Source organism: Clupea harengus, chromosome 10 (assembly GCF_900700415.2).
Source record: "Clupea harengus chromosome 10, Ch_v2.0.2, whole genome shotgun sequence".
NCBI classification, from domain to species: Eukaryota; Metazoa; Chordata; class Actinopteri; order Clupeiformes; family Clupeidae; genus Clupea; species Clupea harengus.
Window position 1 is genome coordinate 22420152 of NC_045161.1, and position 24162 is coordinate 22444313.

Sequence of the window (24162 nt, forward strand, 5' to 3'; positions counted from 1 at the left end):
CAGAGACACAGTGACAGCCTATCCACAGACACGGCTCATTAATAAGACTTCTCAGCAACACACTGCCATGCGGCTCATTAAATTTAGAAATTAAATTACATGGACGGCATCTAGTGTGCTTAGCAGAGGTCTAGAATATTCAGGATGGTTCTTATAATATTCCTTAAATTAGCAATAGAAAGAGGAGAGTCTATGTGTAATCTTTTTGGACAAATATATACTACATGGGTTTTCAGAATAATTGGCTGATTGATCATCCTTGTGATTCGTTAATGTTATCCTCAAATGGTTTCAAACGTGTTTTTTTTAATATCCTCAAATCCTCAAATAGTTTTTGCGGAGGTTGAGCTCTTTCTTTGGAAATAAACCTTCATAAAAAAAAAAAATGGCCATTCCTCGCAGTCTTGTATGACAGTTCTTCCCCGGTGACTCATACGGTATCAACCTCTCCTGCACGCCTCCTCAGTGGCTGGGCAGAATTACAGTGATTATCAACAGCTTTAAACACAGTCATTACAATTCACAACCATAACAATTGTTCTTCTGTCACCCCGCGCTCATATAATGCATTCAAATGGACAGTGTGCTCAGTGCTGAACTTCTGAAATGAACCTGGGGATAGGATCACTTCTGAAACACTTCAGTTATGTCGACAAGTGTGAGATGAGTGAGTCATCCCCTTTACTTATTGTTTGGCATGCTGTCGCTCTCTCTCTCTCTCTCTCTCTTCTCTCTCTCTCCTCATGTCTCTCTCTGTCTCTCTTCTCTCTCTCTCTCTCTCTCTCACTCTCTCTCTCTCTCTCCCTCTCTCTCCCTCTCTCTCTCTCTCTCTCTCTCTCTCTCTCTCTCTATCTATCTCTCTCTCACTCTCTCTCTCTCGTCTTCACCCAAACGTCTTTATTGTATTACTCCCCCTCATGGGTGTTTGCCTTTCGCTCGGTCTTATTGTTTTCTTTCGCCCCAGTTTTACAGTTTGTAGGGACGAGGAGGCCGATGGAGGTGGGGATCAGAGGAGTGTGAATATAATCCTATTCAATCCTTAGATTAAAGGAGACGCGCATGGGAGAAGAAGAGAGACGTGTACACACACACACACACACACACACACACACACACACACACACACACACACTCACTCACACAAGCACATGCACACACACATGAAGGGGGGGAAGACACAAGAGACAAAATGAGTGACAGTTGGGAGTGGGAGCTGAAAGCAATAGGCAGAAAGATTTGTCAAACATAGTTTATTTTTCACCAGTGAGTGAGGGGAACATCAAGAAGGTTATTTTTATCTTTGGCACCCTGCAAAGATAAATGGGCATTTTGACTGATGGCGTTCCATCTCAGCAAATGCAACCATATTTCCAACTAATTTTAACACAAAGAGCAACGCCATGTCCTGGAACTCAACAGTGGACTCGTTGAAATGCTGCAATCATAACTGGAACGAAAGACATCAACAGGTCCACAACACGTCAAAGTCGAACCAAAGACATCAACAGGTCCACAACACGTCAAAGTGGAACTGTTGCAAATGTGCACCGCCTCAAATGAGAATGTAAGCAAATGAACACTGTCTGAACTGAACGCCATGTTTCTGTGAGCTAATACTGATCCAACACAATTATTTAGCATCTAATGAGAGGGGTAAATGTCCATTTTATGCCATATGCATGAGACTGAATACATCCGTACTGATACTGTGCTGTACTTTAAGTGTGAAATTTACATTACGGCAATATGATTTGATATTCGTGCTCTGCAATTTACCATAGAATACACGTATGTTCAAATCTACACAATCTATACAATTCCATAATAAAGCACATATGACTGTATTGCAGCCCATCTTCAGGTGTAGAGACAGTCCCCCCCAGAAGAGTAATAGGAAGTGATGGGATTGGGGGGGGGGGGGTGGAGAGGAGGGTGTGGGGGGTGGGAGGGTTTAGGATCACAGGGAAGAGAGGGTGGGAGCGAATTAACAGATTTAGTGTCATCTCTCAGTCTGGGAGGATAGCCAAACTATTGACCACTTTAATCCCACCACCCCATCCTTCTCTCTCTCTCTCTCTCTCTCTCTCTCTCTCTCTCTCTCTCACGGAGACTTCACCACCCACTGCAGGTGGCTGTTTGTCTGTGCCTCCAGTGTGTTAATACCTGTGTTTGTGTGTCTGAAGTGTTTGTGTGTCTGAAGTGTGTTAATACCTGTGTTTGTGTGTCTGAAGTGTTTGTGTGTCTGAAGTGTGTTAATACCTGTGTTTGTGTGTCTGAAGTGTTTGTGTGTCTGAAGTGTGTTAATACCTGTGTTTGTGTGTCTGAAGTGTTTGTGTGTCTGAAGTGTGTTAATACCTGTGTTTGTGTGTCTGAAGTGTTTGTGTGTCTGAAGTGTGTTAATACCTGTGTTTGTGTGTCTGAAGTGTTTGGGTGGTCTGGGGTGAGGGTGAGGAGGGGGGTCATCCCAAAGGTCAGCTCCAGACAGTGTCTTCTATCAGTCTCACAAGAGAAACACGCTCTTAACTTTTTTTCCTGAAAATATTTACCAGCATAAAGTGGATGAATAAATCTCATCGTCTTCCACTGCTGTGCTTTCATAGTTGGTGCAAGACGTATTGCCTCTGTTCATATTAAGACATTTTGTTTCATGACTACTTGTTACAAAACGTGTTTATCTAAAATGCAGAAATGTTTGAAATGCTTAAACTGGCATCATTTCATCGTCCATTTTGAATGTAATATTCTGTGATTTTCAGGATGCATGAATATGTATACAAGTATGAGCTATGTTTGGAGGCGGTGCTGAGGTGTTTGTGTGTGTGAGGGTAGGGGATGTGTGTGTGTGTGTGTGTGAGGGTAGGGTATGTGTGTGTGGGTGTGTGTGTGGGGGGTCTGGCTTCTGTCTACATTACAGACGGTTTATTAAAGCACATGGATCTGTTAATCTGACACCAGATTAAAACAGGAGAATCAGCCATTTAATCCAATGACTAGCCTAATAATCCCACTCAAAACAAGACCTCATGTACAGCGTGTATACATATACCGTATTCACAAACACAGACACACACACACACACACACACACACACACACACACACACACACACACACACACACACACACACACACACACACACACACACACACAAACACACACACACACACACACACACACAAACACACACACACACACACACACAAACACACACACACACAAAGACAGACAGATACAGACAGACACATGTGCAGTAATAACCAGACTGGAACAAACACAGAATGCACAAACACATAGAGCCACCCACACACACACACACACACACACACACACACACACACACACACACACACACACACACACACACACACACACACACACACACACACACACACACACACACACACACTCACACACACACACACACACACACACACACACACACACACACACACAAACACACAGACGTGTTTTCAAGCTCTCTCCATGTAAATTTCCATATCACACTTAACTCTGATGGTCATTTATGTACTTTTGGCCATTTTCTCAAATGATACCTCTGTGAAGGTACCTGACCCATGGTCCCCACTCTCCAAAACTTAAAAGGACTCTGTGTTGATCTCATACTCATTACCCTCTTACCCTGTAAGTGACCTGCGGAGGGTGGGGGTGTCAAAGGATGTGTGTGTGTGTGTGTGTGTGTGTGTGTGTGTGTGTGTGTGTGTAAATTGCCGTGATAGAGCTTAACAGTTAAGTGGTGGATACTATCTCCTTTGCCAATAATACAGACATTAGACGTGCGTGCCAGGCAGGCAGTGGAAGGAAACAATATGTTGCATCAAAACAGGGAGGGGAGGGGTGAGCAGGATCAAACTCTAACGTCTCTATTCTCATCAAAAGGCAGGACAGGCAACCCCGAGCAGGAAAGCGAATATAAAGTAGGCCAATTATTGAGCTCACTGTAAACTCATGCTGTCTGTTCAGAGGTTTTGCATATGAGGAATAAATAGCGAAGTGAAGAAGGATGATGGTGACTGCGGAGGGAGGGAGTCGGGTAAGCTTGTTTCTCGTGAAAGAGTTAGCAGAGATTAGGACATCTATCTGTGGGATCAGTATGGGTGTGAGAGAGAGAGAGAGAGAGAGAGAGAGAGGATGGAGAGGGAGTCTCTGCACCATCTGTCCCCAATAACTGTCCTCAAAAACATCATTCACTGTCTTATACCTTTTGCCCCTCTGTTCCTGTGTCCATCACGTCTTCTATTCTTAACTTTCAGAATCAGAATCAGAATCATCTTTATTGGCCAAGTACATTTTCACATACAAGGAATTTTTTCTGGGTTTAGTTGCTCTCAATGTACTTAAACTGAAAAAAATATGCAGTATAACACAACAGTTTAGGATAAAATAAATAAATATAATATATAATATAATAATAAAATATAATAATTTGTCAACTGTTCATTAGAGTTCTTTCCCCTTCTTTATCCACAAAAACCTCTTGTACTCCTTTTAAACCATGGACCAGGGCCGGACCAGGGTTATTTGACCAAGGTTTTATTCATATTTGGTCAATTCAGACCAAGCCGGTCAACATGGGTTATACCAAAGTCATGGCAATTCAGATAGGACCTGGCTCACAACCCAGGATTGATGCATATGTCTTAACGGGCAGACTGGATGGGAGGGGGTGTTAATGTCCTGCACAATGAAGTTCAACAGATGATGAAGACAAGAGCTGGGGAAAGGCTACACAATAACTTGTGGTTTGTTTAGAGTTTGACGTAAAAAAGTGAAGGTCTGCTGTGTAACAATTGTAACAGTCATGTTTTTTTTTTCATAATTATATTCAGCTGTCTCTGCCCCACTGTTGGTTAGTTAAATAGACACTCATATCAATGTAGGTAACTTAAGCTAATTACTAACAGTGTTCCAAGACAGATCAAAGTATACTACATTGTTCATGTTGCTCTCACGAACGTTACCTCTTGATTATTCCGTTAACATTAACCAAAAAGCCGCTAGCTAGCTGACCAATATTACCTAATGTTACCTGTTGGTAAACTGTAAAATATGATTCTCCAAAGCATTGAGGCGTGTTTTGAAATGAACATCAGTCTCTTTTTACTGCTGGGTTTTCAGTAAAAAAGTAATTCGGTGTTTCTGCTGTGCATGTGTATGTGTGTGCTTTGAAATATATTTGCACTTGCATGATATGTTTTTTTCATCCCTCCGGAAAATCTGTATTAAATACAAGTGTTTGTACCCTTCTCCTTCTGTGAAGCGCATTATGTTACCTCCTGGTATGAAATGCGGCGTATAAATATAGTTTGATTTTATTTGATTTCAAGCATTGGCACTCCGGCATTTATTGGAAGATTTGGATTTGGATATTGTAATAAACCAGTTACACAATTAAACAATTATGCTAGCCTACAACATTCTTTAGCGTATGCTACTGGGCATATTGACTTGACAAAGGAGTGAGCCTAGTAAAGACTTCAGATAGCATTAGGATTCATTGTTCTTGTCGCCAGAGGATGGTCTAATGAAGTGAACTGAACCAATGAGATTAATTGTACCGTTTTTGTTGTTAGCAGTGCCTTGTCCAGCCCAGGTCGAGAGGTGGGTCGTCAAGCTGAGTCGAACAACGCACATTATCTCTTTTACACTAAGAATCATCGTGGGTATAACCCTGGTTTAACCCATAGACAGTAAAAGAACCTCAGTTTGAAGGGGGGTGCATGCACTTCCAGGTCATGACCTGTGGTGACCCGTGTCAAGTTGGCCTGAAGCTGCTTTAGCAGATCAGGACAAACGCTCTGGGGTTGGAACGTTTGTGGGGTCAGGAGGGGAGGGGGGACTAGGGAACACTGCAAAGTGCTCCCTGGACCGGATAAAAGTTCCCCAAGGGTCTGTGATGCAACATGGTGCAGTTCATCATGTCATGTCCTCAAACTGGATCGCTGCATGAAAAGATAAGTGTGTTGGTTAACAGTGCCTTATGCATTATATAACACTGACATTTGTGCTGTGTGCACCAGTGCCAGAGTATTATCAGGCTGTCCAACTTGTTATGTTAAGTATTTAAAATCGTTTTTTAAGGATTTGTTATACACATAAACTTACTTGGACCTTTATTGATCATTTGATAATAACATGGCCGAGATCAGATGTGATCAGTCGTAAAGACTATTATTTCACTAGCTATCTGAGATAAGCCTCACAAGTCCCTGTGTGTGTGTAAGTGTGTGTGTATGTCTGTGTGTGAATGTGTTGTGTCTCTGTGTGTGAGTGCATGTGTATGAGGTAAGTTCCTCTGTATCTCTCTCTTTTGTCTGTCCTTCCTATGAGAGGCCCTGTTGGTATAAGCCCTGAGCTTTCCTCTTCCGGAAACAAAGATAAGGGAGAGACAGAGGGGGAAAAAAAAGAGAGATTCTGTGATTGGAAAGAGACTGGGAGAACTGGGAGAATTTTAAGGTTGCAGTTGCGTTAGCTCTACCTTTTTGATATGCATGGAGGATTTGTCTGTATTATGCTGGGTCAGTGGCAGTACATCCCCAGCGGCCAAACATCTGCTGTCTTCAAAATGAGTACACTCACAGTTTGTATTTGTGTTCTGCATTTGTGATTATGTCTTGTGTAAAAAATAAATGTGCATGTGCTTTAGCTTGCATTAAACCTCTGTGTTTGCGTTTGTATGTATGTGTGTGTGTATGTGTGTATATTTGGTAGACATTTGTGTCTGTGTGTGTGTGTTTTTTTTAGGTTTGGTCTATGTAAGTGTGCAAGCACAATATGTGTGTTTGGGTGTGTATGGTTAAATCCTGCTGTGTGTATGAGCTTACTCGTCTTCTGGCATTATTGTTGCTACTTCTACCCCTTTAAATCAGATTTAGGCAGACAATATTAACACACTGATTCCTTAATGAGACACTATTATCAGAGGCACGGATTAACAAGTTCAGCTGTGAGGATCATTTAAAAAGTGCCTGTTCGGCATTTCTCTGATTCTGAAAACAGCTCAAAACCTGAAATTAGAGTGACTTTACCCGAAGCTTTAGACAGGGGGAGTCGTGGAGGAGAGGGGCTGCTGAGAAAGAGCTGATGAGACAAAAACACATGGTCTGTCTCCCCAGGTGGGAAAAAAACATGTCACCCCACCACAACAATACAAGAGTTCCTTTATTCCTCAGGGGATTGCTTAAGTCCATGGCAAACCGTTTCTTTATACCTGCAACTGTATATTTTTTTTAAGCAAGCAATCCCTTTATGTCATTGTGATTTTCTGTAACCAGACATTTAGCTAGCGTAATTCTAATGCACACACATATTGAGTGATTTCAGATGTTATTACCAGCACCACTGCCTCATGTACTTATGCTGTGATTATGTCTCCTCGTGTGCCCTTTTGGTTACTCCCTTCAAGGCTAGACATTCTGTACTAACTCCCTACGTCCACCAGATGGAAACAGTGAGCTGGCTTGGACTGAGGTCTGACTACTGTCCTGTCCATTAAACCTTCAACCTGACTACCTACCTAGCATACATCCGTGAGATTGGCATTATAAATATCCTTTGATAGGAGGAGGTTGTCATGGTTACCTCCAAAAAAGGTAAGTGTGCCAACCTGATGTCATGACAACCTTCCTCATTTAACCTCCTTCAGGCCAAGGATTGGACCGTGTCTCAGGGAGGGGTGACATCATAAAGTAGAATGCCCGGCTGTGCCCAATCTTAGGTAGGGCAACCACGCGTGCCACCCTGTAACGGAGAAAGCCGCGTAACATATAGCTGCGTGTCATATACCAGATTGCGCGCTTGTGCATGTGTTAATATGCCTATAAAAGGTGGGTATTTGTGTCTGTGTGTGTGTGTGTTTGTGTGTTTGTTAATTTGTGTTTATCTCCATCTGTCTTTGAAGGTGCATAACAATCATGAAAGCATGCATGCAAAATTGTGTTTTGCTTTTTCTAATTATTAAGAATCATTAATGAAGGTACTGCAATAAACCTACAGCACTTTACGTGAGAAAGCAAGAGTATGTGCATGTTTTCATTTTTGCTGAACATTTTCTCAAAATTTGACTAGTAAACTTCTGAAAGTGGCAACTCAAGAAATTATGGCATTCACTTTCAAATGAGGTTGTCAGGAAATTTGCTCGGGTGAACAGAAAAGTAAGAACCCCCAGTACAGCCAATGCCACCTTAAGACAAAACTTTTATAAAATCAGTGGTAGTCCAAAGGGAGAGAGAGACAGAGAGAGAGAGAGAGAGAGAGAGACAGAGAGAGAGAGAGACATAGAGAAAGAGAGAGAGAATAAGAGAATGAGGGAGGGATTGGGCTATACAAATGACCAGGCTTAGGGTTTTAGTGGTAGACAGGGGTGAGAGAAGGGGGAGGCTAGAGAGAGAGAGAGAGAGAGAGAGAGAGAGAGAGAGAGATTTGTATCAGAGAGGAGCAGTGACAAAGTCGGTGACAGTGTACTGCACACTCTTCCATACACACACACACACACACACACACACACACACACACATACCACTCTTTGTACAGACCATCTGTCAGTCAGTCAGTTCGTCAGTCCGTTAGTTAGTTAACTCATGTCGGGGAAGGCAGTTATGAGGACTCCAAGCGAACTTCACTTGATGTGACACAAGGTAAGATAACTCATTTTAAACTTCTCAATAGTTCAATTTGCCCTTTCCTTTTTTCTTGCCTGACTGTCCATCTCTACCTCTATATGACTCTCATCACACTCCTGTGGGTTTCTTGCCCAAAGCCTGTTTTGCTATTTCACATCTCTCTCTTCTCTCTCTTCTCTCTCACTTCTGTTTCTGAACTGGACCAAGTCGAGGCCTCTGTTTCGGCCGGTGGCAGCTTATTCAGAGAGGTGCGACACAACAGGAGGCATAATTAATTTATTGTGCGATGGAGCAGAATAGTGATGATGATTTGAGAGAGACTGATGGTTGAAAGCTGTTGCGATGTTGAAAGTTACTTTACTGTAAGAAACTAGCGGTGGTATTCACTGTAGGTTATTATCATCACTGTTATTTCACTTTCAAATTGATTTTTGTCATTCTGGGACACTGTTTGCAAGAGGATGGATAAAGAGAGGAATATTAAGAAAGAATATTAGGTTTAAAATGTTGTCTTAAAATCTTTTGGAGTTGTGGTCACTTTTGGAGACTTCAGTTGTTTAGCACCTTTTAAGTGGTCATCAATAACTTCATTTGAAAAGTATAGCAAACATTTGTAAAGTATGTATTTAAATATATGCTTTTAAGAGGTGCACCACAGCACAGAACCTTGTCTGAGGCAGGTCTCTCACTAAAGTTCTTTTGAGGTTATGAGCCATAACTGTCACAGATTGAATAGGATTAAGATTATGGTTGGTACCTGAGATTGGATTTATACTCTTCCCACAATTCAAGTGTGGCAACATTAATCTGGTTAGTAATAACTTTTCTTACTGCTCTCATAACATAAGAAAAAAAGTTTTTAGGAATGTATGAAGTTGGTATAACAGTGTGATGTACATGAAGAATGCTTCTACAAGGATATTTAGTTTTGTATATCTGTTTAGAGTAAGATTATTGAATTTAAGTGGCATTGTGTGTATATCTGCCTGTTGCAGTATTTTCTTAGAGACACCTCAAAGTTGGCATTTAGTAGTCTTTTAGTCTTTTATGGTTGAGGTCAGGATTTGTTTAAGTTTGGAGTTGTGAAGACCATTTGGGTTTCTATTGAATATATCAAAGTCTTGTGTCACTGTTTGAGTAATGCTGTTATGCTGTATCATGGTTGTGAAAAGTATGGACCACAGGTCTGAACTACGAGACTACATTACCCAAAACTGCCAGGGGCAAAATAGTTTAGCTGCCTCAGTGCCAGTGGCTGTGGAGGCCATCTTGATAGGTGGATTTGGATACAAATGTCTTTCCCTGTGCTTGAAGTTAAATGAGTGTTAGGAACTGTTGGCTGTTTTCACTGGACCTGTTACCTGTAGTGCATTGTAGATATTACCACAGCACCAAATGAGGTACAATAACAAGAAAGCAGTCTGTGGTCAAATGTCTACAGCAGGGAACAGCTGGACCATTTTTTTTGAGAAATCAGTTTGACATTGCATCTGATCAGTAAGGCTCATCCCTCAGATTCTTTCTCTCTATCTTAGACACAAAAGAGAAACAATACAAATAGACAGAGAAAGGGGGACAGACTGATAAGGAGAGAATATGAGTTGACCCCCTCCATCCCTTTTCTCTCGGGTTTTGTGGGGTGTGCTGTCACTCTTGTGCTGCTTTTGACCTGTTGACCCCTCCTCGGTGATGTTATCTCCCCTTCAGTTCCTGACTCGTGGGCTGCAGGCCTAATCCTCTTACGGCACGAACAAAACGCTGAGAAAACGACTGTCCCGCCCCAAGCCATATATTGTCCCCTCATCCTAAACAACCTCCAAGTTGTCTACTAAAAGCGAACCCAATCCTACGCACCACCTCAGCAATTTTCTTTCTTTCTTTTTTTTTTTTTTTTTTGTGGATTTTACCTGAAGCAAGATCTGAATGAGCACCCCCAATTAATTGCATTAGTTGGTGCCTCTGAACACAATCACAAGCTTTTAGCAGCATCCTCAGTCCAATTTATCTTTATCAGCTTGTCAGTATTCAGCCATGTCCTCCTCTTCTCTCCAACAGGATCAGGCAGAGTTAACAGGCTGTGCTGGGAGCAGGCGCCCGTCAGAACTCATCAGGAGGACTCTGACCCTGGACACAAGCGGGCCAGCAGTGGAGTGAAGAGAAGCAAAGAACAGGATCGGTCGCGAGGCGCCCCGATCAGACACTGCAAGCTCACTTTCTCTGAGAAACCCGTCTCTCCATCTCTCCGAGCTCCAGCCATGTCGTCCCCTTCTCTCCCTCTGGCCTCCCTGCCCCCCGAGCCCTCTGGCCATGGAGTACCTGAACGACTTTGACCTGCTCAAGTTCGAGGTGAAGCCTGACACTCCTCCACCGCCGCCGCAGCCCTGCCCTTACCCAAAACCTGGTCTTCACCAGGACCCCTCCAGCCCCCCCTACAGCGGGCGCCCCCCCCCAGGACCCCTCTAGCCTGAGCTCGAGTCCCTACACGTCCCTCCCCCCCTCCCCGACGCTGAGCGATGCCCACCCTCCCCCGTCAGCCTCGTCCTCTTCCTCCATCTCCTTTCCGCTCTCCGTCTCCAACGGCTACATGTCGGGCCTCAGCTCCACCTCGCAAGGGAACCCGGAGGGAAGCCCCGCCCCAGGTGGGCAGGCTCAGTGTCCAAACCCCGCCTCCCTGGAGGACCTCATCTGGCTGGCAGCCCTGCAGCAGCAGTTTGGGGGCGAGCCTGGGGGGGCCGCCTCACTACTGGGGGCCCTCGGAGGGGGGCCCGAGAGAGGGGACAGGGACAGGGCAGCCGTAGGGGGGTTCCTGGGCTGTGAGGACGCAGTGGAGGCCCTGCTGAATTCGGCGGCAGTGGCAGTAGGATCCCAGGTAATGAGCAGTTCATCACTGACTGCTGCATGTTCGGAAGTCTCTCCAAATGACAATGGAGGAACTTAGACTGCCACAAATACAGCACAATACATCTGTCCTCCTTTCTGATAATCTCTCTCTCTCTCTCTCTCTCTCTTTATCTGTCCCTCAGTTTCCTGTGCTTTCCCAGAGCTCGAGCAGCAGTAACCTTGGCGACTCTGGCAGCGACAGTGGAGGTGATGTCTCCTGTGCCAAGGCCTCAGACCTGTGCCACCGCCCGCTCCTCTTCGTCTCCTCCACCCCTCCCTCCCTGCCCAATGGCGGCCAGCCTACCGCCCCCTACCCACAAGCCCCCAGTCCTTCGGGCAGGCTCCATCACCATCAGCACCATCACCACCATCACCCACACCACCACCCCATGCATGGCCATCATCATCCCCATCATCAACATCACCTTCAAGTTAATCAGGTACAGGCAGTAGAGCACAACCCTGGATAAGCTTCATCCTCTCTCTGTCTCTCTCTCTCTCTCAGTATATGTTAGTGTCACTGAATACTGACAGGTTAGATGCCTTGGGGGTGAAGGGTGAGTGGGAGAGAGATCAGACCCAGAAACATCACCTCCTGCTCGTTTCCCTGTCACTCTACTTCACACACACTCTCCGCACACAAAAACACACAAATCGGTTTCATTCAGCACTAGACCAATGATAAATTATGAAAAATATTTGAATAATGCGGCCATTAATCATCATTACGCACACACACCCTGGTGCAATCGGAGGGCACCACTGGTTACACCGTGCTGGCAAAGAAATTAAGCACAGAGGAACAGCGCCAACTCCAGATATTCTGATAAATGTGCTAAGCGTCGTGGCGTTGGGGGAATTGAAGCACTCAGTCTCTGAACATTCAGCTTCCTGGGCGAGGGGGCACGGTGAACATTCATCTCCAGGAGAAGCAATCTCAACAATGGCATGTGCAGAATCAAATTGCCATGAGAGGTATCCTAAACGACTGCAGCTGCTATTGATGGCGCCGTCAGAGTGAAATCATGATTACGAGCTATTTGGAAGGAGGTTTTGAGCTCAGTGAAGTTTAGGGAAGGTTATACTGAAGGCTGCGATGCTGTTTAGAAAAGTGCTTCTACTCTCGCAGGTGTCTGGAGCGCCTGTGTCTCTCTATGTGGAGCATGCTATGAGATTATGATAATATCTGCTATTATTGTTGGGTAATCCTGATCACTGTCACACACATTCAGTCAGACAGTCAGATTACTTGGCAGATTATGGACGCGTGGGACAAAAATGTGCTCCCACACTCGAATGCGCGCTCACATACCACGCGCTCGCATATCCTTCTCACACATGGACGTGCATATAGAAGTAATGCTCACGTGTACACCACCATTCCCTGCACATGCACACCGACAACAATGAACACTTACATGCAGATATACGGCTACCTGAATACATACGCATAAACGCAGGGAGATAATGTGTATTCTATATTCATAGAACAGTTCGACCAAGTTATCTCATTACATTGTCTGCAATGTGTCAGAGTGGTAGGAGGATTTATTGGGGGGGATATTTTAATGAAGCCATCACCAGATGTAATGTTATAAATTACTATGTTCTTATGAGGCTCTAACCTAATTAAGTAAGTTTATGCAGAGCTCTGTAGCAGATTAATTACCAGTAACATGTCATAAGCAGTGTAATCTTTGCATGGCCCTCTTCTGTCATTCTGGCCATTAGCATTTCACATGGTTGCCTGACTCTGCTAGGTCCTGGGATGGGACCCTCTGTCTAACGGTCTCTCTGTCTCTGTCTCTGTTTCTGTCTCTCTCTCGTTCCCTCAGTGTGGAGTGGACGCGGTGGAGCGGTTCTCGGACGAGCAGCTGGTGAGCCTATCCGTGCGGGAGCTGAACCGGCACCTGCGGGGCGTGAGCAAGGACGAGGTGGTCCGGCTGAAGCAGAAGCGTCGCACGCTGAAGAATCGCGGCTATGCCCAGTCCTGCCGCTACAAGCGCCTGCAGCACCGCCACGCCCTTGAGTCGGAAAAACACATCCTCACCCAACAGGTTAGTGCTTAGTTAGTGAACACAACAGTGTACAGTACCACCATACCACACATGTGGCTCAACATCAGCACACCTGCCATTCAAACAGCCCAATTGTATGCTTACCATAGCCTACACATGGCTCAACAAATGTATGCTAACTTTACAGACGCACCAACAGTGCAGTGGATTGTTCTTTTAGTTTTAGCATTCCCATGAATATATACTATTCAAAATACTGAACATATTCATATCCCAAAAATCCTAGCAGTGACTTAATAAGTAACAGGTTGTCACTTGCAAAAGAGAAGGTTATAACAAACAACAGCACCAGACAAGATACCATTGTCTTGTCGCTAATTAGCTAGCTGACTGAGCTCAGATCATTTGTTGAAAATGCTTTGCCAGAAAGACAACATATTTTTGGTTGTTGACATGAAAACGCGTGTCCCTTGGTGTGTGTGTCCCTAGGTGTGTGTTGCCCTTGGAGTGTGTGTCCCTAGGTGTGTGTGTGTGTCCCTAGGTGTGTGTTGCCCTTGGTGCTAGCGCCCCCTTAAGTGGGGTGGGGTCAAATCACTTTTTGGGGCAATAGCTCAAAAATCGTTTAGCAAAAAATTGTCACATTTTTTATGGCAAGCCTCTAGGAGGCTCATTGCCATAGCTCATTGAGATTCATTTGTGGAGTGGTGCCACCTGGTGAATAAAGGTTAAAGCAAAAAACTAGCCCTTCACTTGCCAATGTCTTATGATGTCTTTAAATCCTTAAGTAACACATTTACAAAATTAAAATGGTCCTCTTTCACCTTTTGAAGCAGTCAAATCAGTCAAACTTTGGGTATTTGGGGCAGTTCGCACAGACTGCTTGGACCTCAACGATCACTGCTTGCAGCTATATTTAAACTTGCTATTATGATAGTGTACACCCCTTTTGGAAATGTTGATACTTGTAGGCCTACATGTAGAATTCTCTCTACATTTACTATTGTATTGAAACATATTCATGTACATCAAAACTTAAACTTAAATAAATAAATGCCAAGTACAGTTATACAATGAAGCTCATACTGTTGCTAATGTATACATGCAAATTTCACAAAATGCCTAAATTGAACACAAGAATATATCGTCTGATGAGATCTTGTAGCCTAAGAGTTGAGCTGCAGTTGCTTCTGACAAATTCAGCTACTATCAAAGGCCTGTTTCTACCAACATTGTCATGTCCAACCAAACCACAACAGTACAAGGAGGCTCTTGGAGCTTCTTGTGGGAGACAGAGCCAAACAGCTCACTCAGAGTTTTTGGGGTTTATTTTTCTAAAGTGATTTTTTGTCAGTGCTCTACAGCGTTTCCCTCAGGCACCGGACTGATTTCTCTTTTGCTTCTCCTTCTCAGCTAGAGCAGCTCCAGTGTGAACTCTCCAGAGTACTGCGGGAGAGAGACGCCTACAAGGCTCGTTACGAGAAGCTCATCAGCTCCAACGAAGCACTGTCGGCGCACGCCAACAACCCACCTTCCCCTCCTCCGGACTACTTCCTCTGACGACACCCCTGAAGAAAGGAGAGAACGTAACCAGCGAGGAGAGAGAGGAGAGAACAGCCAAAAACGAACAGCCAAAAACTAAGCAAAGAGGCATAGACACGCAGTTGGCATGGACTAGAAGAGAACATGGAGACCTGCGAGTAGCGGCAAGCAGAAGCTTCCAAAGACTGCAAAATCAGCAACTTCACTTCATCAGGTAGAATTGGATCATAAGACATGAAGTCAGAGCAAACAGAGACAATGTTTCTCCAACAGAACGGATGCATCTAATGGTAGAGGGAGGGTCACCTTGACACTGAAAGTTTAGCGAAATCTTCAAGCATCTTTCTTTTCTTGCTGGTGATATTGTTGGGACAGGCGCCACTCAGATAGGTCTTCATGTTTGTCAAGCTGCATGACTGCCTGACCTAAGTAAGCATCACACTTCAAGCTTCTGCAAAAGGCCTTCCTGCTGAGTATCAAATCAAGTGATTATGACGGTTCACTGACAACTCTATCTCTATTTTGGGGTACCAAGAATGCTCAGATCCGTCAGTGTGATCTCATTGCTTCGCCAAAGTTCACATTCATGAATAGTGAGATCCTTGGAGTCTTATGCAGGGATGACTCTTCACTTGAATACTGGTACTTCAGTATATCTTGATCCTGGTGATTTGACAATCCTACAACTGTACTGGTTCTCCTCTTGGGTCAAGTTGGTCCATGCTGGAGGGGGAAGAGAAGTCAGCGATGGTGCTACAGTCACAGGTCAAAGGTCAGAGAAGACTCTGGATTTTGAGTGTCAGTGCAGTGCAAGTGCAAGACGATCCAAGCTGTATCTCAGTCGCCTCCTGGCAACAAATAAAATGCTGCTTTGCTTACCAAAGGTTGAGTCCCTCTCGTCACAAATTAAGAGGAGCAATCTTAGAATAAGAATGTATAACACATTTTCATGAGCGCTTTTTTTTTATTGTTATGTGAAAAATAAGCTGACAAAACATACTACAGATGATAGTATGAAATTATGTTTTATGACAATGATAGGGCAATAGGTTTCTCTGCTTGTTGAAAACTGAGCAAGGTAGTAATTTAATGTCAGTTTTTTGTGATTAACAAAGGTTTTTTTTACCACAGTGAACAACTGGAAGCGGGCAAGTGCTTTGCTACACCGGTATAAGTGGAGCAATAATCAGGCCTTGAAAGGTTTGTGAGGACAAAAGCTTAATGTTTAAAGGTGTGAAGCTTCTACGCAGATCAAATAAGAAAAATACAAAGCAATACCAGCTGCAACAAAATGCATCAACCCTGAGTGTTGTGATAAAAAACGGGTCTATGTAAGTGTACCATGACAGAGTGCATTATGCAATTTTTTTTTTTTTGAGTGATTGTGTCTCCTTAGTGAATCAATAATGGATGAGAATAAGGCTTATGAGAAGTGAAACTTGTGAGAGAGACTAACAACCAAGCACCTCCAATTCACAGAGCTGGTCACTGTGGAGCTTTCTTTCTTTCTTTCTTTCTTTAAATAAAAAAAGGACTGGGTGAAGCATCTGAATATATTAGCATGATCTCTCTTTACAACCGCTTCCTTTCCATGTGATCCTAACCGCACACCGCATTTAGTTCACCTAAGAGGAGTTTTTTTTTCTGTTCCTTTCTTTTTTGGGGGGGTGGGGGGGTATCATTCTCTGCCTGATGCCACCCCTGATAGTGTTTCTCTGTTCTGCTTCTGGGGACCTGCATCACTCCATCTTTATTCTCCTGCTGCTGCTCTAGCTTCCCTCGCCCTGGAGAGGTATGGTGTCTCACTGATCACAAACTGAACGACTGAGGATACTCAGTTTCACAGGTCTCCACAGACAGGTGCGGGCGGGGAGGGAAACACTGCCCCACACACACATAAATGTGTCATAAACACCGCATCGTATCACATGCCTCCACAGTTCATGTCCGTTCTTAATAGCTGCCTTAACATTGTTATCATTTTGGAGTGAGCCCAGTAGCAAGACATGGGTAAACTGGTGAACGATTAATTAGTTACTATGTTCGTGCTTATGACACATTTATAATGGTTTTTGTGACAGAGCTTATGTTTTTATTTTCTTTCATTTCTTGGATAGGCATAGTTTGACCAATACATTCTGTATCATTATTTATTTCCTTATTTATTTACAGTATTTATTCATTGTTTGTTTATGTATTTTCATCTGCCGGTTTACTATTTTACTCAAACGAGTAGTGTGTACCCTATTTATTTGGTAGGAATACAACATAATCATTACAATAATTTTGGACCATAAAGACCATTATTATTGCCATCTTTATCATGGTTTTGTGCCCCTGTTGTAGTGGTTTACAATGAAATAAACATATTTTTACCACCCGAGAGTTGACTACTTCCTATTCACATTATGCCAGTGTGACAAGCCCCTCTATCATTAATGTGTCATACATAATGATCATCCTTTGCTTTTAATATGTTCCTATTTCAGGCACAGTTCGTTTCCCACCCTAACACTTCTGCCCCATCCATCACCCCTCTCTCGCACTCTGTTACCCTACATCCCTCTCTCTCAACAGCTATCCTGTTCTCGTCTCTTGTGGGCCATTTTGCTCTGTGCTCCACTCTTTCTCTTTATTCTTTCCCTCTCTCCCCTCCTCCCCTATCTCTGTCTATCTGCCTCTCATTCTGTGTTTGTGTGTGTGAGTGTGTGTGTACGTGTGAGTCTGTGTGTGTGTGTATGTGTGAGTCTCTCTCTCTCTGTGTGTGTGTGTGTGTGTGTGTGTGTGTGTGGCGCACATCTATAGAGGCTGTGACCCAGGCTGAGCGTTGTGCACGATGACCTCACCCTGGGCCCTCCTCTCCCTCCCTCTCTCTGTCTCTCGCTCTCTCTCTCTGGCTGCTAGAATAGAAGCTGGATTAGGGCGATAATAGAGGCCGGGCCGCTCACTGCCGGAGCTCATTGTGGACGGGCTGGGAGCCATTGTGGACAGGACGTACACAGGGCTACACGCACACTCGCCCCACCACTGCGTGTGCCGCGCTGCCACCTCGCACACAGAGGTGAACGCGTGTACACACACACACACACACACACACACACACACACAGTGAAAGACAAATAAACACAGTCTCTCACCCACACACACATTGTTACACACAAACATGCAAGTATGCGTCCGCGCACACACATGTTCGACACATAGACATGTGTAGAAACACCAACATTCATATGTATGCACTATGACACACATATAGACACACACACAACCATTGTGTCACTCCCTCTTAACAGATCGTAAAAGTTAAATAGAAACCCTTATGGAATACCGAATATTCACATTTTTGTCAATGAGTCTGTAGAAACATAAATGAGTGCTAAAACACAGACATAAATCTGCAATTAAAGCTCCAAAAAAGGAATTCGGAGAAAGATGGTGAAGCCAGAGATTTAAAGACATGGAAAGAGTAACACTAAGGTAAAAATAGAGAGAAAGGATTAGAGAGCCATGTCATAGTTGATGAAGAGCGCAATAACGAAGGCGTTTCGGATACAGTCTCTATACAAATACAGTGACTTCTACAGCCTGAGGGAAAGCGTGATTGATCACGAAGCAGGGTGAGGGAGATGTTAAGTTAGAAGGGCCTACAAAACCACTCTTTGCTTCCTCCTGGCGGTGAAATGCTTGTACTGCAAATGTCCCAAAACATAAAATTTCCCATCCCAATTATCTGTCAGGTCATTTACATGTAAATCATTACCAAGTTCCGTTTTTCAGGCCCCAGCTACCCGCTACACAAAGTGAGGTTTCGGTTAAATTCGAGGGCGTCATTGTCCACAGTCTACAAAAAAAACTCAGCAGTATAATTGCCAAATCATGACTGTAATCATGACTATGACTCATAAATGCAGACGAGCGCGAGGAAGAGGTGCGAGTCTGCACTCTTCCTCGCATGTCACGTTCTTGGGGAAAAAGAGTTGAGACAGAGACTGGGCTCACCGGAAGGGAGACAGAGAGAGAGAGGGAGAGGTAGGGAAAGAGAGAGATTGAGCAAAGGCAGGCAAGACCAAAGGAAACACTTAGACTGTTGGTGCTGCTAGCTGTGCGCCAGGTAAGTGGAGAGAATTTTGCGTCTTTGATATGAGAGACCTTAAGAGTACAAGAGCAAGAAGAGTAGGAGGGAAGAATGCGCGCGGGAACATCTGACAAAACGAATAACCCATCATCTGACCGGCATTAGAGCATGCTGGAGCCCACAGATGCGCACAGGATCAATAGGCGTTCAGTTTCTTGCAGACAGTGAACAAGGCAGGCGAATTATACCAGGAAGTATTGATATGTCAAGTTTAGGTTATTTTTAAATTGTTTTCCTATTAAAGTCGCTGCATTGTTCACTTATTATTTGCAACTAGTTAAAGGTCTATCGAGTGTCTGTCGCCTACGTGAAGGAGAGGGTTGGGCATGCCGTCTTGGTGACACAGTGTGGGAGGCGGTCGTGTACCCTACCAGTTAATTAACGGGGTTTGATGACGAAACATCATCAGCATTCGCTCGAAAAGTATCAGAGCTTTTCATACAGTCCAAGGAATTTTTTTCTCCCTCGATGCGCTATCTTCTTCTTCCCTCTCCGGGTGCCCTCTGTTACAGGAGTTGAAGGCAACCTCGTAGAAGTTCGTCTTTGACTTCATTTACCTCTCTGATATCTTCTGTCGCTTGCAGTGTTGTTCTGAGTGTTCTGTTGATGGTTGATGTAGCCTTAGCAAGTGCCTTTTCACAAATCTGAAATATTCTGCCAGGTTCTTTTCTGGATTACCTGCTACTTTGTACAGCAAGATAATATCTATCGTTGCGGTTAAGGTCAGAAGATTCAGACGAGTGTGAATACCAATGCTGCACTAACAGCCAAGGATTCTGTTACTTCATCTTCATCAGCTGTGGTGGATCTGAGAAACAGACTGGCAGCAGATTTTTGTCCAACTTCTCCCCTGCCATCCAGATCCCAGGTAAGGTGGAAGGGTAATGGTTCATGTTAAGTGTGCTCTCTTCTCTGAAGCTGGTAGTGCAGCCCTTTTTGATCTTACTGCAATGATCTACACTGACAGTGACTCAGGTCTGGTTTATGTCATGCCCAGTAATTGCATTTATTAATTTGTGTCTTTATGTGTCCCCCCCCCCCCCCCTTCAGTATGACATTATCCAGTGCTCAGCCTCTGCGTAGAGGAAGCACCCCAGTCCCAATAAAACACCAATTAAGACGGGAGGAAGCTGTCAATGATGATTGCGATTGGACTTCGGGACTGGGTGGTCAGTCACCTCCTCCGATCAGTATCTGCCCTGCTCAGGACGGGTTTGCGTCTTCAGGGGCAGACAGACACGGAGGGCCTTTACGAATCGCCCTGCTGGGACAGAACGGGGTCGGGAAGTCCTCGCTGGCCATCGCCCTGGCTGGAGACACAGACAGAACAGCCTCTGTGGATTCAGAGGGTGAATACTTACATTGCTGGGTTTGGATTCAGTGGCTTTTTGTGTAGTTTGATAGGGAGTGTCACTGCGCAGAGAACATGAATAGACTGTACTTTATGAAGCATTGGAGTTGGAAAATAAAAATGCCATACCATTTGTATATTTGTATCTGAATAGTAACTACATTTATATCTGAACGATCAATTAATAAGCTGATAAGCACTTGTCATTACAACATTCTTTGTATTGGAAATCAGGGATTTTTCTAGTAGAGTCTTAGGTAGCCAGCATCAATTGCTAAACAAGCTGGACCGCAGGTCCAAATTCCAGAGGAGTAACGATTTCCCATTACCTGTGGTGCCACTGCCTGGCAACTGTAAACCGATTGTTGCACAAGCTCGGCCTCAGGTGGCTGCCACCTCTTTTGTGTACCCAGACACAGCGCAGAAAACAGACCAGTCCCTTGGAGATTTTGGCCCCTTTCGAGACTAAAGGTGTTTGTAATGTCTGTCTCGCAGGGGAAGGCTATGTACGCATGGTTACCGTGGACGACGAGGAAAGCATCATCGTTATCTACGACAACTGGAGGCAGGTGTGTTGTCTGTGCATTAACACGCCTCCCGTCCGCACCATCTCATGCGCTCTAGCTCTCACGCCTGGCTGTCTCTCTGTGCGTCTGCCTGTTCATCAGCCCTAGACACTGGGTGGTGTGTGTTCAGTGGTCATTTGTGTATATCATTCACCCAATGTTGTGTGTTTGCGTGTGTGTGTATATTTGTGTGTGTAGTCTGCTTGAATAGTGCACATTTACTGTATACAGTGACCCAAACATGAATGACAGGGAGACGTATTATATAGTTGACTGATCTCTCAACATTGAAGGTATTTAGCTTTTGTCCAAAGTCAATACATTAGATATTAAACAGGAGGACACAAAAGGAAACAGCTGCACTGTGACCTTTAACTACCATCTTTATCTCAGTTGTATTTTTTATGCTGTGTGTGCTGTTCCCATACGCTTGCTTGCTGGTGACCCAGTTCATTCCTGGCTGTTATGTCACATTCATCAGGCACTTCTCCAGCGGTACCACGTTGGTCTTTATAGGGGAGTATCAAGCTCTTCCATAGTCCCAGCGTGTTTCTTGTGCAGAGAGCATGCTGATGTGCAGTTTGTTATTCACTGTTCAGAGGGGAGAAGAATATGTAAATATTTAAACAACTGTAATTGAAGTAACTGGAAAGAAAGTATTATTTACATAGCAAGCTCTACTAAACTTGTGAGGAAACAGGGCACAGAAGGGAAAGATGAAAAGGTGCCGATTTAATGGAAATCTAAGCAGCTGGACTTGGTAAAAGTCCTTCCCCCCCTCAGCATTTGTTGTTTTATAACATAAATGCGTTACTGTACACGTTCTGTCACATGTGCTCCGCGCTGCGTAAGATGTGTGTCGGCCTGGAATCTAGTTTAAGCATGTTTTGCAAGGCTGGTCATGCGCTTCGCGGCGAGTGTTTGCCTGTGGTAATTGATGAGCTTTTAAAGGCGTGTGGTAATTTTCCGTTTGCTGTTGCACCTCCATTGGGCATGGTGTTATTAATGGGCTTGAGGGGTGGCGCTGCCCTCACTCTCCCGCCCTCGGCAGGGTCTTAATGGGCCGCTCTACGCGCCTGCAGAGAGCACTCCTGAGCTCATTTCTCACACGCTAATGCGCAGTCCCCAGTCCTCTTATCAGCACATACAGTAAAGATGTGAATGAACTAATGGTGAGACTGATAAATCACCTCTTTCCAGTCCCATGGTGATTCACATACACACACACGCACGCACACACACTCTATATATATATCTCTGTCTGTCTGTCTGTCGGTCTCTCTCTTACTCACACACAAATACACACACTCTCTCTCACACACACATACACACATACTCTCTCACTCACACACACAGACACTCTGTCTCTCTTTCACTCACACACATTCTCCCTCTCTCGCTTTCTCTCTCTCTCTCTCTCACTCACACTCATACACACTATCTCTCACTCACACACATATACACACACACTCTACACACACACACATACACATTTTACTTTTTTATTTGAGGCCACAATTCCAAATAAATATACATAAGGACACAAATCTAGCAGATGCATTAGTTGCTCAGACATTCAAACATTTGACTCAAACATTTGAGTTGGCAGTAATGAAACAGCGGCACAATAAATCTCCTGGGGAAACACAGCACAGCACTCCACATATGGGGACTGATGGCCGGCTATGGATGAGATGAGACTGTTTTTCTTTCATTTCTTAAAATCGAAGACCCCTAGTGACCAGCCTATGCACCGGACCAAAACAGACAAACAGAATACAAGAAATTGACATATGTAACTAGACACAGAGATTTGTTGTTTGATTGACAGCTTTGTTAAATAGGCTTCCGCTAGGCATGAATCAAAACAACCTACTTCCACCAACACTGTCTTGTTATTCTCATCAATTATAGCAATATCAGGTCTGATGGCATTTATATCAGAAAATATCTGCACTGCACAAGGAGAACATTTGTGGTTTAACAAAACAATTGGTATGAATTAATGCTGCAGGTGAAAAGATACATTTTTAGATATAATGTCCGCAATCCTGTTGTGTCTGGAGATACTGTACTGGAGGTACAGTTCCTTATGGAAATACTGCCATTCAGGATGTGGGACATGGATTCTATTACCTGATTACCTGATCTCGCTCTCACTCACTCACACACATACACACACTGTCTCTCTTTTTCTTAACCACACTCTTTCCCTCTCTGTCTCTGTCTCTGTCTCTCACACACACACACACACACACACACACACACACACACACACACACACACACACACACATGCACACACACACATTCAAACTCACTCTCACACACACACACACACATGCACAATCTTAATCATGGTCTTCTGTCTCATCTAATCTGTATCAGTGACATTTGCTGAATACCACAGAGACAGCATTTGATTGTAATGTAATGCAGTAATAACTCAACTGGGTTAGCCAATTATGCAGAGCTAAATCAAGAAAAGTAGAGTTAATAAAGATAATGAATTCTGTTATGAGACAAATACAAGGAGATTATAGACTATTAGTAGCTACTCAATGATCATCTGAATTTCCTGAGCTTCAGCAGTTGGCACAATTGGCATTACAGTGAAATGGCACAATTGACATTCTTGAAAATCTAATTTCCTGGGCCATGTTCTTTCTTCCCTTTGCGTGTTGTCTTTGCCGCAGGACTTGTCCACGCTGCAGTGCGACGTGTGTGTGCTCGTGTTCTCGGTGACGGACAGACGGAGTTTCCACCGCACCGCCCAGCTGCGTCTCCTCCTCCGGGAGACACAGCCCCAGACTCCCATCATCCTCGTGGGCAACAAGAGTGACCTGGTGCGCTCACGCGAGGTCAGCGCTGAAGGTCTGTGAAAGGGTTGTGGGCTATTAACCGCACATTGTATAAACCGCATTACAGTATTTTAATGTCATTTTATGAAACAAACCCTCGTATTGACCGTGCCTGTGTGTTAAGCACAGTTCATTGAACGTTATGTCATGCCTTCTCCCTCTTCATTCACTAAC

The 24162-nt window shown here is 44.2% G+C and overlaps 2 protein-coding genes across 5 annotated transcripts in view; both read left to right on the plus strand.

Moving 5' to 3' along the window:
• The first annotated feature begins 10943 nt into the window (after nucleotides 1-10943).
• On the plus strand, nucleotides 10944-17454 carry nrl (neural retina leucine zipper). Of its 2 annotated transcripts, XR_006152638.1 has the most exons (5): nucleotides 10944-11508; nucleotides 11663-11959; nucleotides 13355-13576; nucleotides 14948-15848; nucleotides 16208-17454. XR_006152638.1 is itself a non-coding variant. In XM_042708921.1 (4 exons), exons 1-4 carry the CDS (start codon nucleotides 11224-11226, stop codon nucleotides 15092-15094), a joined length of 951 nt encoding a protein of 316 aa, XP_042564855.1. In that variant the 5' UTR covers nucleotides 10944-11223; the 3' UTR covers nucleotides 15095-17454. The 2 variants fall into 2 exon arrangements, 1 of the variants encoding a protein (XP_042564855.1); XM_042708921.1 differs by having other exon boundaries at nucleotides 14948-17454.
• Nucleotides 17455-18916: 1462 nt separating this feature from the next.
• Nucleotides 18917-24162, plus strand: part of LOC105895132 (GTP-binding protein REM 2-like) — a 13467-nt gene continuing 8221 nt past the window's right edge. Inside the window, exons 1-5 of one of the 3 annotated variants that reach the window (XM_031574412.2) lie at nucleotides 18917-19187; nucleotides 19934-20079; nucleotides 20262-20560; nucleotides 21058-21131; nucleotides 23824-24001. In XM_031574412.2, the coding sequence (XP_031430272.1) occupies nucleotides 20263-20560; nucleotides 21058-21131; nucleotides 23824-24001 (550 nt within the window). In that variant the 5' untranslated portion in view covers nucleotides 18917-19187; nucleotides 19934-20079; nucleotide 20262. Of the gene's footprint in view, nucleotides 19188-19208; nucleotides 19747-19933; nucleotides 20080-20261; nucleotides 20561-21057; nucleotides 21132-23823; nucleotides 24002-24162 lie in introns of those variants that run through there. The other 2 variants (XM_012821704.3, XM_031574413.2) reach the window with 2 other exon arrangements.